General features: G+C 41.9%; 1 protein-coding gene across 1 annotated transcript; it reads right to left on the bottom strand.

Annotated features, from left to right (window-relative positions):
• Window positions 1-1,881: 1,881 nt before the first annotated feature.
• LOC141500054 (uncharacterized) lies at window positions 1,882-15,490 on the bottom strand. The gene is made up of 3 exons (XM_074202941.1): window positions 15,409-15,490; window positions 12,663-12,817; window positions 1,882-5,010 (listed from the first exon to the last, which is right to left on the bottom strand). The coding sequence occupies exons 2-3, from the start codon at window positions 12,787-12,789 to the stop codon at window positions 3,911-3,913; spliced, it is 1,227 nt and encodes a 408-aa protein (XP_074059042.1). The 5' UTR covers window positions 12,790-12,817; window positions 15,409-15,490; the 3' UTR covers window positions 1,882-3,910.
• Between the last annotated feature and the right edge of the window lie 1,656 nt (window positions 15,491-17,146).

Below are 17,146 nucleotides of genomic sequence, written 5' to 3'. Positions count from 1 at the left end.
TATATATCTCAGCACTTTATGGAACTTACACAAATACTGACCATGTATTTAGGGCCCAAAGATATTGCAAACAAGTTAAGAAGGCAGAAGTAGTAAATACATCCCTTATAGACCACAACAGAATAAAATACTAATAATTTCAGAGACCAACAGTACAAAAAAAAAATTTTGCTGTTAAAAATGTCCAAGTCTTTGTGACCCTATTTGGGGGATTTCTCTGCAAAGATACTGGAATGATTTGCAATTTACTTCTCCAGCTCATTTCCAGATGAGGAAACTGAGGCAAAAAGGGTTAAGTGACTGACCCAGGGTCACATAGCTAGTAGTATCTGGGGCTACATTTGAACTCAGGAGGATCTTCCTTACTCCAGGTCAAGGTACTCTATCCATTGTGCCACTTAGCTGCCTTCTTGTCTCTCATCCCTCTATTAAACACCCTTCCACCCCTCTTTTCTGCTATACCTTCTCTCCAGCTCCCTCAGATTACTAAGAATATCCTTATCTCTTCACAATTTAGTGATTTCAGCTAAATTAACAAAAGACTCTTCTTCACAAAAGCTTTGGAACCCTTGATCTTGGTTGGATTGAGGCTGGATTCTTCTTTGGTCTGGCCTGAACCTCAGCTCCTAATAGTTGATGGTACACTGCCTGGTCCTGATCTTGTAGCCTGTGAGCCTTGTCTCTACATGTAGCCTGTGCCCCTGCCCCTCTTGGCATCTTCTCTACAAGAACTGGGAGCATGCTTTTACTTTATCCAGTCTCCTCCATAGGACAGGGCATGCCAGGATTCAGCAAACTTCTATCGACTGATAGATCCTGAACCTGTCCTGGGTTCTCTTTGGGGAGCTTATAGCATGAGGGACCATTGTCACTCCCATTGGAAATAACATTTTCCAATTCTGAATCTACTGCACTGAGAAGCAGTGCAATAAAATGGAAGAACATTGCAGTTGGTGTTGGAGGAAATGGATTTGACCAGAACTCTATTTAGACCCTATGAACTTGGGCAAGTCATGTGATCTTTATTGTGCATCACTTTGACAACAGAGGAGCAGAGGCTTAAAATAATCAAATTCAAGGGATTCCAAATCTGAAACAAATGCTGACCCACATCTCTTTTCAAAGGGCCCACCACTCTGGTCCAAGCCATTCAAACACTCACCTGGGAGGATCCTAGGAAGTATCTAACAGCTTCAGTTCTGTAAAAGGAAAAGCTTCCCAGCACCTAGGATGGCACACCCAGGGAGTGGGCTGCTTTGGTGCCATGGGCAGGCGGGTGCAGGGCGGCCTGTGACTGCTGTGAGAGCCTCAGCCTTGGACCAAGCCTCTTCTCCCACTCCTGCTCCCATTGCAGCCCTGAGCTCGGCCTGGGCCAGAGGCGGGGCCGCAGGGGGCGGGGCGCCCCCGGCCCTGTCTGCTGCCCCCTCAGCGAGGGTGCCCTGGCGCGCAGGCGCGGAGCGGAGCCGCGAGCCAGGGGGCCCAGCCAGCCTCCCCGGCCCCCCCCCCCCCGCGGCGGCCCCGGCGGCCCGGCCCAGCGCCTTGTCCCTCCCGCGGGGCCCCGCGCTCCGGCCGGCCCGGCCTGGCCTCCGGGGCCCCGGTCCCGTCCCTTCCCCGCGCTCCCCGGCAGACTGCGGGGCGGCAAGGGAGGCCCCGGGAGCGGACTGCGGGGCCCGGCTCTGCTCCCCTCCTGGGCGCTGGGACGGGGTTCTGGAAGTCCCGGATCCCGCCCGGAAGGGACCTGGGCACCTCACAGGCCGGAGGCGGCCCAGCACCTGAAGCTGCACCTGCCGACCGGCCCGTGAGTCTCTATTTCCAGCCAACTTGCCCCCACACCCCCGTCCTTCTCCCTCTCCCGCCGCCTCAGCCCCCGGGCACCGCCACGCGCCGATATCGGGGTCCCCTGCGCTAGGACCTTCGATCCAGCGGCGCCACTTTACTCCCCGTTTCAGTTCCCTTCAGGATCCGCTTGGGGCTCAAGTTTATCTTTCCTCTAACCTCAATAACTCCCATCTTTTCATGTAGCTTCTTTTATAAAGCCCCGTAATCCTGTTACAAAATGTGCTTTCATGTGAATTAAAAACTGACAATTAGATGGTTCTAAATTTGCCTTTCTCCACAACCCATAGTAGAAAGTGACTCCAGCTCCAGTGGAGCTCATCTGAATGAATCCTTTTGCTCAGCTTGTTCAGCCGCCGTTTCACTTTTGTTCAAACAAGATAACTTCAGAATCAGGGGGGTAGGAGTCACTAGATCTGGGATCAAATCCTGCCTTCTCTGGCTACTGACCTTGGCAAAGCCATCTCAATTCTTTAGCCCTCAGTTTCCTTATTTGTAAAAGAGGGTTATATACTATGCAGTCTTTTAAGGTCCTTCTCAACTTTAAATCATGATCCTCATTTTACAAATGAAGAAACTGAGTCAAGATGGAAGAAATAGTGTCAAGATGGAAATTCGAGTCTCCCGATACCACATCCAAAGCCCTCTTTCCCCTATACATGGTGATGGACACTTCATCCTGACCTCCTTGCTTCTTGGGTAAGTGCTGTTCATTCACTAAAAGTTTAAGCAACTGCCAGTCTTTCCTCTTAAATCTGCTTCTCTTTCTACTAACACCTATCACAGGTAACACTCCATCAAGTTTGTAACCTTGGGCTAATCTCTGATCCTCTAATCCAACTATCAAGTCTAGTTGATTCCATTTCTTCAAGGTACCACATCTATTCCTCCCCTCTGGTCCTTCCGATAGTAGCCTGCAGGATCTCATTGCTATTTATATAAATCACTGCAATTATCTAATAGTCTAGCCAACTCCACTTAGCACTCCAATCTGTGACTCCTGCTGTTGCCAGAGTAAACTTTTTCATGAATTCTCACAGGATCATATGGTCATGCTAATAAACTGATTTCAAGTCACAACTTTTCAGCATCTCCCTTCTTGCTTCATATTTCCTTAGTGATGGAATTCTTTATTCTATTTGACATTAGAGGCAGTTAGGTGGCATAGTGGACAGAGTGCCTAAGAAACTATTAGTGTGAGCTGAGGTTACATCACCACCTCTTACCTCAGGTTCCTCATCTATAAAATGGGATAAGAGTACCTACTTCACAGGACTGATGTAATGACCAAATGAAGTAATATATGGGAAGTGACATTTAAGCCTAACTCATTCCATTAACTTTTTCTTTCTCTTGCAGTTCTGGATGTTCTGCTTTACTTCTGTGCTGGGGAACCAACCCACTCACATGATTCCAATACATAGGTGCACCCTATATGTAGATACCTCTTTTTATCTGTATCTCTAGCCTTGTTCTAGAAATCAAGTTGTCTGTATGCCATCTTCATTTAAATATCCCATCAATAGATCTTAAATAAAAACATCAAAAAGTAGGTTCATTATCTTCCAAACTTTCCAGCTGTCTGACAGGTGTTGTCATTCTCTGCTCCCTATCCAATTCATGTCAATTTTTAACAGAGAATGATTCTGAAGTTGGAATGTTACCCTCCTGTTTCTTTCTTTTTTGGGTTTTTTTTTTGCAAGGCAATGGGGTTAAATGACTTGCCCAAGGCCACCCAGCTAGGTAATTATTAAGTGTCTGAGGCCGGATTTGAACTCGGGTACTCCTGACTCCAGGGGATGGTGCTCTATCCACTGGGCCACCTAGCCGCCCCTCCCTCCTCAGTTTCTAAGGAGTACTTCAGGCAGGGAGATGACTAGTTTGGGGAAACTGTTACTCAACATTATTTAATTATCATTTTAGCCAACCAAAAACAATTATTTAATTATTTGCATACGGTACCAAGTTAGGTGCTACAGAAAGTTAGACAAAAACGGACCTTCCCTTAAACTTATAATCTTTAATGGGGTCTTGCCCTAAAGTAATTTTTGGGAATTCCCAACTACATTAATAGTTAATCTCTGGTGTGAATTCTCTGGTGCTGAATAAGTTTTGAGCTGTGACAGAAGGCTTTTCCACATTCACAACATTCATATGGTTTCTCACCAGAATGAATTCTCTGATGTTGAAGAAGGTTTGAGCCATGACTGAAGGCCTTACCACATTCATTACATTCATAAGGTTTTTCCCCAGTATGCGTTCTTAAGTGGTCAATAAGAACTGCAAGTTGTGTAAAAGCTTTCCCACATTCATTACACTCATAGGGTCTCTCTCCACTATGAACTCTCTGATGTTGAAAAAGGCTTGAGCTCCAATTGAAGGTCTTGCCACATTCATGACATTCATAAGGTTTCTCCCCAGTGTGAATTCTCTGGTGTGCAATAAAGACAGACCGGTGACTAAAGGCTTTTCCACACTCATTACACTGATAGGGTTTTTCTCCAGTGTGAATTCTGTGATGCCGGTTAAGGTCTGACTTTCCTCTGAAGGATTTCCCACATTCATTACATTCAAAGGGCCTTTCTCCAGTATGAATTCTTTGATGTTCAGTAAGGGTTGATCTGTGACTAAATGCTTTGCCACATTCATTACATTCATAGGGTTTATCTCCAGTATGAATTCTCCGATGCCTAATAATTTCAGATCTCTGGCTGAATGCTCTCCCACATTCATTACATTCAAAAGGTTTTTCTCCAGTATGAATTCTCAGATGCTGAATAAGGACTGAGCGCTGGCCAAAGCTTTGGCCACAAGAATCACATTTATGAGGTCTCACTCCTGTAGGTACTCTCTGCTCTATAACAAGATTTGAGTTCAGGCTGAAGTTTCTCCCAAATTCAGTACAGTCATGGCCTCTCTCATCTCTAGGGGTTTCTTCAGGCATGACTGTCACCTGTGCCTTTCTCTGTTGGGAAAGGGAGTTTCTCCATCTCTTCTCAGCTGGAATGCCCATCTGACTATCTAACCTGCTTTGAAGTTCATAGGTATCTCCAAATTTGGATTTCTGAAGAACATCTGTTTGGAGTATTTCTGATACTGTTCCACAAGATTCTATTTCTTCAGAAATTTCCTGCTTTGGTATCAGTAACTTGCTGTCAGTTCTGGTCTTATAATCTGAAATTATAAATGAAAAGTAAAAAAAAAAATCACCTGTTCTCTAATTGGAAGTAGGAGGGAAGAAAATTGATGGAGACTGATGACAAATATAGAATCATAATTTCAAAGAGCTTTAGATTTGGAACTATACAGGCCATGTAGCACAAGCCTTTGTCTTATGCATAAATCATAGAATTGGAATGGTCCTCAGAAATTTAGTTCAATTAATAATGAGGTTCCCTTCTACAATGTTCTTGACAAGAAGTCTACCTTCTACCTGAAGAGTCTAGTAACAGGAAATTCCCTACCACTGAAGGCAACCCATTTACTTTCATTCAGCTATGTTAGGAAACTTTTCCTTTTCTGAGTCAAAATCTGAATTGTAAATCCTAGTCATATGAGTGAAAATTCAGATGAGTCAGTAAGGAGCAATTTGGTGGAATGGTATTTTCAGTTTCCAATAATGATGTTAAGTTTATCTAACTTTTCTCCTTCCCATTTTTCCTCTGACATCTGAGCAGTTACTATAAAATTTTTCCACTACAATGTCTTTTAAAACTGATTTCAAATATTTCCAGGGCTCTCATGGGAAGAGGCATGAGATTTGTTCTATTTAATCTGAAGGGAACAAAACTAGGAATAATCAATGGAAGTTTCAAAGAAGCAAATTTAGTTTGATATAAAGAAAAAACTTCCCAACAATTCAACCATCCCAAATCAGAATAAGCTGCCTTGGTATGAAATAGTGAGCTTCCCTTAAGGGGAGGCTTCCCCCTATGGATGACCATTTGTCCAGAATACCGTAGAAGGGATTTTTTTCTTTAGGAGTATGGATTGAACTAAATAGTGGTCTGAGATTCCTTCTAACTTTGAAATGTGATGACTCTTAAATTTGTTCCCTTCTCTTCCCTCCATATTTGGCAACCCCATCAATCACTTCCTCAAAATGCTATTCCCTTGGCTTCCATGGCTCTGTGCTGTCTTGTGTCTTTTTGTGTCTCCCAGATGGCTTTCTACTCCTGCTAAATAAAATGAAACACTCTCCTAATGGGTTTCATTCCTTCATGTATCTTTCTATTCTAAGACATGCCAGCACTTTGGAAATTATTTCTCTAAATACATCCATGATAATTATTTTCCTATACAAAAACACACAGTAGTTTTCTAAAACTTATCTTTCCAAATTTTAGTTTTGTATCATTTTCCAGGTACCTCTCTAAATTCTTTTCTATCATTTTTCAACATGGTTTCTTTACCTTGCTGTGAGCAAATTTTTCTTCTTTATATTGAACATATTTGCACCAGACTTGGGAATGAGAAGTCTTGGTTCTATCATTTATAAATTGTATAATTTTGGGTAAGTCACTTCACCTCTTGGAGCCTCAGTTTCCCCATTTGTCACTACAAAAGCTCAAATGAGATGATGACTCAAAGTTGAGTTGAGGTTTGGGGAGCTCATTAAAGTCCTGTGAGGTAGGCTGTGCTAATGTCATTACCGCAATTTCAAAAATAAGGATAGTGAAGTCCATCATCAAATAGATAGTATGTGTTGGAGCTGGGATTTAAACCCAGCTCTTCTGACTACAAATACTTTATAATGATAAAAAGCAAACTATTATTATTATGCTGACCCCTCAGAATTTCACTACAGCTTTCAAGAGTGACCTTTCCATTTATACATTACTTGAGTAACACCACCAACTTCATACTAGATTATAGATTTAAAGTATGAAGGACATCAAAGACCACCTAAACCAACTCTTATTTTAAAATGAGGAAACTGAGGCTTAGATTAATAGCCACTAATTATCTAAGGTCAAAAAGGTGGTAAGCACAGAAGTTTGAAACCATGTTCTCTGAATTCAGAGCCAAAATTCTTTTTTTTTTTTACTGTTTAATGCTGGGACCACTGGGACCCTACTACCTCAACATTGTTTTTCTGTTTCCTTAGTACTTAGCACATATTCTAATCTGATTATCATATAAATGCTTATTAATTTTCTTAATAAATATCATTTCTTTCCAACTAGATTTTAAAATCCTTAGAAGACAAGTCCTGCGTTTTAAACTTTCTAGTGCATGCTAGAAGTTTAATACTGGCTGAATACAAATTCAGGACCCTTTGTCTAGGGTCAGACTGGATATCTCCAATAGACAAAGAAGTCCAAAGAGCTGTTGAAAAATAGGAAAACACAAGTATCACTCACTTTATATATCAATGCTATTGACTTTCAGAGATGTAAAGGACCTTATGAGATCATCTAGTTCAGAGGTGTAATTGGGAAATGTTTAACGAAATAAAAATACAATATAACACAAATAATGCTAATTTAAAATTTTCCAAGTCAATATCTGGTTTGTAGAAATGTATTTCTATATCTGATCCATCTATGCTCGTTTCTCAGAGAAAGAAAGTAACAATCTGAGGTTAGACAGGATCAGGATTGTACCAAATGTTTCCTGGCTCTTGGTCATGTGTCAAAGAACCACTGTTACATATATGTATAACAAAAAAAGATCAAGATAAGGGGCAGCTAGGTGGCGTAGTGGACAAAGCACTGGCTTTGGAGTCAGGAGTACCTGGGTTCAAATCCGGTTTCAGACACTTAATAATTACCTAGCTGTGTGGCCTTGGGCAAGCCACTTAACCCTGTTTGCCTTGCAAAAACCAAAAAAAAAAAAAAAAAAAAAAATGGTTTTGTGGAAAGGCTCCTGGTTAACCTAATTTTTCTAATAAAGTCTTTTCCTTGCTGCATGAGGGTGACTCTAGGCTCTTAAAGGCTATAGACCAATGGAGCTCAACCTCTAGAAAGTTTTGGAATTTTTTTTGGCAAGGCAATGGGGTTAAGTGACTTGCCCAAGGTCACACAGCTAGGTAATTAAGTGTCTGAGGCTGGATATGAACTCAGGTCCTCTTGACACCAGCTGGTACTCTATCCATTGTGCTACTTAGCTGCCCCAACCTCTAGAAAGTTTCAATCAAGTGGAAAATTTTGAAAACACTTGAGAATAGACGCAAAAATAGACTGTGTTTCTATCATACCATCTCCTGAAACCCTGTCTAGCTAAATGAGATTGATTAATATTGGCTTGGCTACCAAATAAATAACTTTTCAGTCACATAATTGCATGAAGAGGATGGCTAGGTGGTGCAGTGAACAGAGCACTGGCCCTGGAGTCAGTATCTGAGTTCAAATCCAGCCTCAAACACTTAATAATTACCTAGCTGTGTGACCTTGGGCAAGCCACTTAATCCCATTGCCTTGCAAAAAAAAAAAACCAACCTAAAAAAATTGCATTAAGAAACTCTATTAAGGTGTAGAGAAGAGTTTCATTCTATGTCAGTAGAGGTAGTAACATGATTGTTGAAATCAGGGATTATCACCCTTGCAATGACTATTATAATAACAGCCCCCAATTGGTTTCCTGGACTCCAGTCTAACTTCCTCCTGTCTCCTACACTATTGCCAAAGTGTTATCCATATGGCATATCTGACCACATCATATCCCTTCCCTTCAAAATACCTTCAATGGCTCTCTACTGTCTCAGAAGCAAAATCTATAAAAACTAGTCTGAAATTGAAATCTTTTTACATACTACCTACTTTTCTATTTTTATTTCATTTTACTACTCTTCATGGGCAGCTAAGTGATATAATGGATACACCATTGGAGCTGGAGTCAGAAATCCTGAACTCAAATCAGGCCTGAGACACTTGCTGGTTGTCTAACCAGGCAAGACATTCCACTTTTGTCCTTTCCTGAACTGTAAAATGGAGATCATAACACAAAAATTTCAGGGTTGTTGTGAGGATCAAATGAGATAACTTGTAAAGTACTTAGCATAGTGCTAAGCAGGCACTTAAAAAATGTTTGTTCCCTTACACTCTTTCCCTTCAAGCCCTTTCATTCCAGTTAAATTGAACTGTATACAACATAATTCCATCTCCTGCTCTTCTGCCTTTGTATTACAGGCCCTCTACCTCTATGCCCCACCATTGTCCATTTATTAGCAATCTCTTCTTGAAATGATTTTGTATATTCTTTCTATTTATTTATGTAAGTAAATTTAAAAGGGAGAACTTAAACTTTTTGAAGCCCAGAAATATTTCTTTTGTTTTTGTATCCCCACACAAAACAGATACTTAGTAAATGTGCTGAAGTGAATCTTGGAAGTAATAAGTATCTTGTTATTTTGCCATCTACTAACTATTATATTGCCTACCCTTCAGTTTACTAGGGCAATGCCTTGTAAACCACAAATAAATGTGAGTTATACATTATACTTTGTGTTTCTGTGACTTAAATCAAATGCCACCTCCTCTGGGCTGTCTTCTCTGATTTCTCACTTTTTTTTTTTTGGCAAGTAATGGGGTTAAGTGACTTGTCAAAGGTCACCCAACTAGGTAATTAATTATTAAGTGTCTGAGGCCACATTTGAACTCAGGTCCTCCTGACTCCAGGGCCAGTGCTTTATTCATTGTACCACCTAGCTGCCCCTGATTTCTTACTGTTAACAGTCTTCTAAGTGGGTGGCATGTTGAAGTAATTAAAAGAGCTGACTTTGAAGTTTGGAAGACCTGGGGTTAAGCTGTTTCTTCTATGTACTGGTACTATGACCACAGTCAAGTCACAATGTCCTAGGATACTGGTAACTAAGACTCTAAACTGCTGGTCCATTCAGGGGGAATGAGCTTTCAAATTTGAATGGCTTACACTGATAAAATCACAGACCCAGACCTAAAACTTCACAGACCCAGATCCAAAACTCCATAAACCCTAACCTACAACTTTTGACTTCACATGGAATTTAGCACCTCTTCTTGAATAAGTGTGTATAACAATTTATAAATGTTGGAGTTTTATATCTGCCTACTTGAAACGTGACCTTGAAGGTACAAATTGTTGATGCTCCATAATGCTAAGCAGTGTGCTTTGGTTTTAATTAAATTGACTAGGGTATTAATGAAAGTGACTGCATAATGGTCCAAGGTTATCAAAACCTAAAGATTTCATGGGCAAATAAATGGTAAGAGTAGTCTGGCTATTGGGTTTTTGATGATATTAGATTAAGCTGATAAGGTAGACAGTGCGAAGGATAATATTAACTAACTTGCATTTATGATGGAATAAGGAGAGCCTTCAGAATGAGAGAAGTAGGTGAGGCTAAGGAAAACAGAGGACAGTGACTCTGGGACTACCACACTGTATCCAATTTTGTATACATCAAAAGATAAGTGATTTCTTTGATGTAAGTGTACCAACCCACCAACCAATACTGCAACAGAATCAGAAGCAGAATTCAAAGAGACCACAGAAATTACCTCATCCAATCTAGATGTGAGTAGGAACTACTTTTGACAGGCAGTTTTCTGCTCTACACTTCAAGGAGAATTTTTTTATTTCTTCAGGGCAGTCCAAGTTACACAGGGTAACTCTGCGAAGAAGCCTTTCCTCACATGGTATTGAATTCTATGTCTCTATTTCTTTTATCCACTATTTCTTCTTCTACCCTCTGGGGCTAAGCAGAACACATGATAATCAGCTATCTCTCCAAATCTTCTCTTCTAAGCTAAATAGTCTTGTTTTTTTGAATCTTGTCTCAAATGGCACAGGTGATAGCCCTGTAGGTATTTTGGTCACCTTCTCTCTTGTTAATGTTCGTCTCAAAATGTTCTCTAGAACTAAACTGATACTCTAGGTGTGGCTGAATCATGGAAGAGCACAGTGAGTACCCTTCCTTCATGATGAAGACTGATTTCTTTTAATACAGTTAATTTTTTTTGGCTGACATATCATAGTGTTTTCTTGGAACATAGTGCAGGAGGTAGATTCAGAAATCATCTAGTTCAGTGGTTCTTTATTTGGGGTCCACGAATGTGTTTTTTCTATTTTGATAACTGCATTTTTTCATAATCCTATTCATTTCATTTTCTACATTTAAAAACATTATTCTGGGGCGGCTAGGTGGCACAGCGGATAGAGCACTGGCCCTAGAGTCAGGAGTACCTGAGTTCAAATCCGGCCCCAGACACTTAAAAAATAAAAACATCATTCTGAGAAGGGATTTATAAATTTCATCAGTCCACCTAGTTCAATGCCTTGATCTCTCAGATAAGGAAACTGAGCCTCAGAGAAATGAAGTAGGTATAAAAATAATTTGAGTTGACACAGGGAGTAAGTGGCAGAGCTAGGATTCAAATGCAGGTAACCCTAACTCCAAATTCAATACTTCATTATCACTATAACTACTGATTTTGAAATTCATTAAAACATCTAGATATTTTTCATACTATTTTATTGGCTATTTCTCTCCCATTCTGTACATGTGAAGTTGGTTCTCTGAACGAAGTTTTTTGGACTTAACTGTGTATGTATTTACATCTATTTGTAGAAATCACATAAACAAAATGGGAAAATGGAAAAATAGATTTCTATAAAAACCTCATACAAGTTTAAAATGTACAGCTTTGACAAAGTATGGAACAACATAATTCCTGGAAAGTTCAAATGACTACAAAACCCAAGGACAATGGGAATGTTTAGAAGGTATGTAAATGCTACATGTTCCTAAAAATAACCTAAATGCAAGAAGTGGAAGAAAAGGCATTCTCAAAGATAAAGAGTGCTTAGAAAGCATGTAGGCTTGGTGATATATCCATAAGAAGTAATAGAATAATAATCTAAATGATACAATGGGATTCTTGATTCAAAAAGAATAATTGGAAGACCTTGGCTGCACTGGGAGGCAGTCTGGGTAGTGCAATACACACTGGACTTGGAATCATCAATCCTAAGCTCTGACACTCACCAGCTATGGAACCTCTCAGTGGGAAAATGGAGAAAATGTTTCACTTGGTCCTCAGTACTGCAATCAGAGTGCTTAATGAAAAGGTTATCAATTGGAGTCACCAGACCTGGTTATGAATTCTGGTTTTGTCATTTGCTGTTTGTGAGTGACCTTGGTCAAGCCCAGAAAGGTCCCACAGCTGGCACTGGCAAAATGAGGGGTCGGGAGGAGTTAATCTCTCTGAGCTCTTCTATCTTTTAGTATATGATCTGATATATCATAAAGTATCCCAGGCATGTGAGTTATCTGTGAAGAACAAAACGGACAAAAATCTAGGAAGATAAAAAGTGACTGGCAGATTTAGGTAAATCCACTAATGAAATCACAGATCACCAAAAGTATCAAACCCTTATCTATATGTATTTTAAGATAAATTTATTTAAATTTAGTCCAACTAATTCACAAGTATCCTTACTTCAGTTCCTGTAATAAGCAAAAAAATGATTTATCAGCAAAATGGCAAACTGTCTAATGTAGGGGCCTGCAGGAACATCTGGCCCAAAGGTCATTTAGTTTGGTTGCCACAGCAACAGATAGGACTCAAAATTCAATAAATCTAGGAGCTTTTCAGGGGTGAATTAATTGTTTTATCAAATACAGCAAGTGAATGATGTTATATGTCCCTTGGCAGAATAAAGGTTCCCCATCCTGTTCTAGTGGAAAACAGACAAATCTGCAGTGAGAAGAAAAATTCAATTTGCCTTTACAATAGTTTTTATCAAAATGTGCTCAAGGATGTGATGAAAGAATCTATATTAAAGGCTCTGGTTGAAGAGGAAGGACATAGAGTTCTGGGAGTGAGCTGGGGAAGAATGAATACCGTATTGGGGATCCTGGAGGTGTAGTAGCATCTCATGATGCGGAGGCCCTGAATGGGATCCAGATGATGGGAAGCTGATGTGGGCTGAAGCAGAGAGTGGCTCTTGTACTGCCCCCAGGGTTGCCATATCCTCTGATGATGTGCACAAATGGGACCTGGGGAACAGTTAATGTTACAGGTGGGTGAGGATGAATTCAGATAGATATCGCAAGAATCCCAAACTAAAAACAATAAACACTTCATTTTAACAGGAAAGAGACTGGGGGGGGGGGGGAATTGAACCAGGGTTTCATTCACTTTCTAAAGGAAATCAGGAAGAACACAGAGGTAGAGCAGATAAAAATCTTAGAGCTTTGTATTATTTCTACTATATTCACTCCAAGATTTTCCAAGACTAGTTTCTACTTTCTCTCAGGTATTGTTATCAGTAGGTAACAACTTCTTCTTGCCTGGGGGAGGCATCATAGAATCCTAATCTGTTGTATATCAATGAGCAACTCAGTTCATTTTCTGAGATCAGTTCCCTAATTGGTAAAACGACAATAATATCTATAGCACATATAGTTTTGTGTAAGGCTCAAATAAGATAATGTATATGAAGAACTCTGCAAACTTCAAATGTCAGTCATTATTCTAGGAAATGACTTGGTGGCAAAGGCCAGGCAACATTAAGCAATGTCAGCCTCATCTGCTCCAGCCCACCTTTCTTTTTTTTTTGCAAGGCAATGGGACTTGCCCAAGGTCACACAGCTTGGTAACTATTAAGTGTCTGTATTTGAACTCAGGTCCTCCTGACTCCAGGGCCAGTGCTGTATCTACTGCAACACCTAGCTGCCCCAATCCAGTCCACCTTTCTAAACTAACTTCACATTATCCTCTTTCTTGTAGTCAGCAGTTCAGAAAACTGACTCAGTTGTTGTTCCAGGCAACATTAGAACCTAACCTAAGCTGTCATCTCACACTTCCATAAATTTTCAGGGGTAATCCTCAATACTTGGGAGTCCTGTTTTCCTTATTTTTCCCTGTAAAATTCTCTTCCTTTGGGTTTAGCTCAGGTGCCATCTTCTTGTATATTGCCTCTTCTGAGTTCCTATACTAAAATTATTTTCTCTTTTCTCAGATTTTCCCACTAATATATCCTGTTTTTTTTTATTATGGAGTATTTATACTACTTCTCTATCACCCAGAATATAAACTTCTTGAGGGCAAGGCCAATCAATTCTATCTTTATATTCTTAGCACCTAAGGAAAAATCCAGGACATGGCAGCTGGGTAATAAATGTTTGTTGAACTGAATATAAATTTCAAAGGAGGTGAAGTCTGTCTATGGCACCCCAGAAACCTTACCTCTCTAATAACAATAACAATCCGCTTTTCCATTATGCTCAAGTGTCTTACCCCAGCTGTGACTTGAACCCAGAGCCCCTAACTTCAAAGTCCAGGGTTCTTTTCAATAAACTAAATCTAATGCTTTACCAGAGACAAGGATGGCCTGGGTTTTAATTCTAGTTTCATTGCCAACTTACTGTGTAACCTTGTAAAAGCAAGTTTACTTTGATAGGTCTCAGTAAAATACAAGTAAAGTACAAGGAGATGTGATCTGTCTCTCTAGAATACCTTTCTACCCTAAAATCCCAAAGTTATCTACACTAATGAACAAAATTGAGTATTGTCTCTGTAATGAACCTGGAGAGCTGCATTTTATCACTGTTTATTGGGATATCTGAAGCTATAAAACTGTACATTTAAAGTAGGCCACCATGTAGGGAGTCACAGCAATGCTGTCTGAATAAGCCTCTGGAATACTAAGATCTGGTTTGTTGTCCTTCAAGGGATCATGGCTTAATTTGTTGATAAACTTTCTGTCATCTCCTTCACTGTTATTTAGAAACACAATGCCAAACCTGGAAGGAACCATAGCAACAAACTAGATTAGGGTTTCTTAACCAGTTAGAAAAAATATCACGATCTGGTAAAGCCTGTAGACTTCTTTGGATGTTGTTATATCATCAAATAAAATATACACAATCACAAGGAAACCATGAAAGTGATTAAAGTATTTTTAAAAGCCCCATGCTTATTAGACCCTACGGTAGTTGTTTACAGTTGCGTCTACTTTTCACGACCTCGTTTGGGGATTTTCTTGGCAAAGATACTGAAGTGTTTTGCTATTTCCTTCTCTGTCTGAAGGAAGAAACTAAGGCAAACGGTGTTAAGTGACTTGCCCCTCATCACTTTTTAGTGAAGCTAAAACTCAGGAAAGTCTTCCTTCCTCTCCAGTCCCTCCACCTCCGAGCTAAAGTATGCCAGATGAATCCAAAGAAACAGCTGCGAGAGGGTGAGCACCATACTGGAGAGTGGTTAGCAATGGGGTGAGGAAGAAGAGGTTCAAAGCTTTTTTTTTTTGCCCCCTTTGGTCCCCCAGCCCAGAGCCTAGGACACAGCAGGCGCTTCATAAATGCTCTCTGCTCTGAGGACTCCTCTTCTTGGTGTTTGTTAGCTCATCTTGGAGATGAATCGGGTGGCTGGGGGGGGCTCTGAGGTCCCTCCTGGATCCCCTAACACCTCCTCTTTCTGATGCGCCCCGGGCCGGGCCCGTCACTAGGGCGGCCGGGCTCGGCCCCCTCCGGCGCCGCCCTGCCCGGGTCGGGGGGGTTCCAAGGCCTCGGGACACCGGGCCGTGGAGAAAGGGGAAAAGGGCGGGAGTCCCGGAGGGCCGGGCCCCGGCCCCGCCGCTCGCACTCACCCTGCTCCGCCGGCGGGCCGCGGCCTGGGGCCTCCAGCTGCCTCCCCGGGCGCAGGCGCAAGGCCGCACGTGGAAGCGGGCGCCGCGTGAGTCCGACTGCAGCGGCCCAGGCGCCGGGCCTCAGCCGCGGCCGGAAGCGCTCCCCGGCCGGCGCCCCGCCGCTTCCGGCGACGCTCTACGCGCGGGAGGACCCGGCATCTCGGTGGTCGGCGAGCTTCCGGCCTAGCGCGGGCCTGGCCTTTCTTGCTTACGTAACCGGCCTCCGCGTCCCCGCCCCCCCCCGGGAGGCGCACCTGCGCAGAGAGGGCCGCGAGGCGCCTTCGCAGACAAAGAGGCCCGTTTCCCGGGCAACACCGGCGAAAGCTAGTCTCAGCCCAAATGTACAAAAACATCCATAGCAGATTTCTTTCTGTTTTGGGGCAAAGAGTTGGAAACCGTGGAAATGCTCATCCGTTGGGGAGCGAGTTGGTGACGGCGAGCAGCATTATAGGTGCCATAGCTGGCGCCGCGGGTGGCGCGCCGGCCCTGGGGTCCGGGGGCCTGAGTGCGAGTCCGGCCTCAGACACTGAATAACTACCGAGCTGTGTGGCCTCGGGCCAGCCACTTCACCCCGCTGCCTTGCGAACACCTCAGATAGTGGTTGTAAGTGCAGTAGGACATAATGAGGGAACCTGGGAAGGCTCATGCAGAGAGAAGTGAGGAGAACCTGTGTGCAGTCATGATGATCAAATAGGAAAGCCTTGCTTACCCTTATCAATATAACGATCCTAAACAACTTCGAAGGCTCCATGAGGAGAAATGTCCAACTCCAGAGAGAGAGCCGATGAACTCTGAATGAAGACCGAAGCATCCTTTTTTCTTGCTCGCTCTTGTGTGTTTTTTTTTGCATTATGACAAATATGGAAATGTTCTGCATGACTTCATGAGTATAAGGGATATCAATTGGGTGGGGAGGATCTAGAGGGAGAGACAATTTGGAATTCGAAATTGAGAAAATATATTGAAAAATGAGCCTTTATCTTCCACTTCAGAACCTTCTCCTTCTGAGATACAAAGGACAATTGGACTCCGATCGACCTTCCTGACTTAATTTCACATTATTCCTTCATGAATTCTGCATTTCAGCCAAACTGAATGAGCCGCTGTCCAGGCAATAGTAGTAAAAACTGACCCGAATATCCATCTCCCACTTTCATCTGAGTCGGGGCAACCTGCTGTGATAGGAATCCAGTGTTGGGACATTGATACTTACCGGTTTTGAGGCATGTAACAAATCACCGCTCCTCTCTGGACTTCAGCTTTCTCTTCTAGAAAACGTTTTGATCGGAATCGATCATTTTTGAGGTGTCTTCTAGGTTTGAAGCCTGTCATTCCTATCTTAGACTTTAAATTTCCAGACATTGCCTTGGTCGGGAAATCAGTTGATTAGATTCAAATCTAACACTTCCAAACTGTTTGGGTATTAGACTGGACTTGGTCTCTGAGGAGCTTAGAATTCTAAGATTTTTTTTTTTGTGGTTTAATTTCCCCTTCTCCTGGGGAAACCCATCTAGGAACCAATCTAATGAAGTGAGGGAGATTCAAGGTTAAACTCAGTGGAGAAACCCAAAGCCTGTTTGATTTTGTCTTAAGAGGGCTCATCATTTCCAAGTGTTTCCAACCAAGGCTTCCAGAGACAAAATTGGGGAGTTCCAGAATACAGGCTCAATGTGGGGATAGTCTTAGGGGGAATCAAGTT

The sequence above is a fragment of the Macrotis lagotis genome, chromosome X (assembly GCF_037893015.1).
Source record: "Macrotis lagotis isolate mMagLag1 chromosome X, bilby.v1.9.chrom.fasta, whole genome shotgun sequence".
In the NCBI taxonomy this organism is placed as follows: Eukaryota; Metazoa; Chordata; class Mammalia; order Peramelemorphia; family Peramelidae; genus Macrotis; species Macrotis lagotis.
The sequence above is the reverse complement of the archived record's forward strand: the minus strand, read 5'-3'. Positions and strand labels throughout refer to the sequence as shown.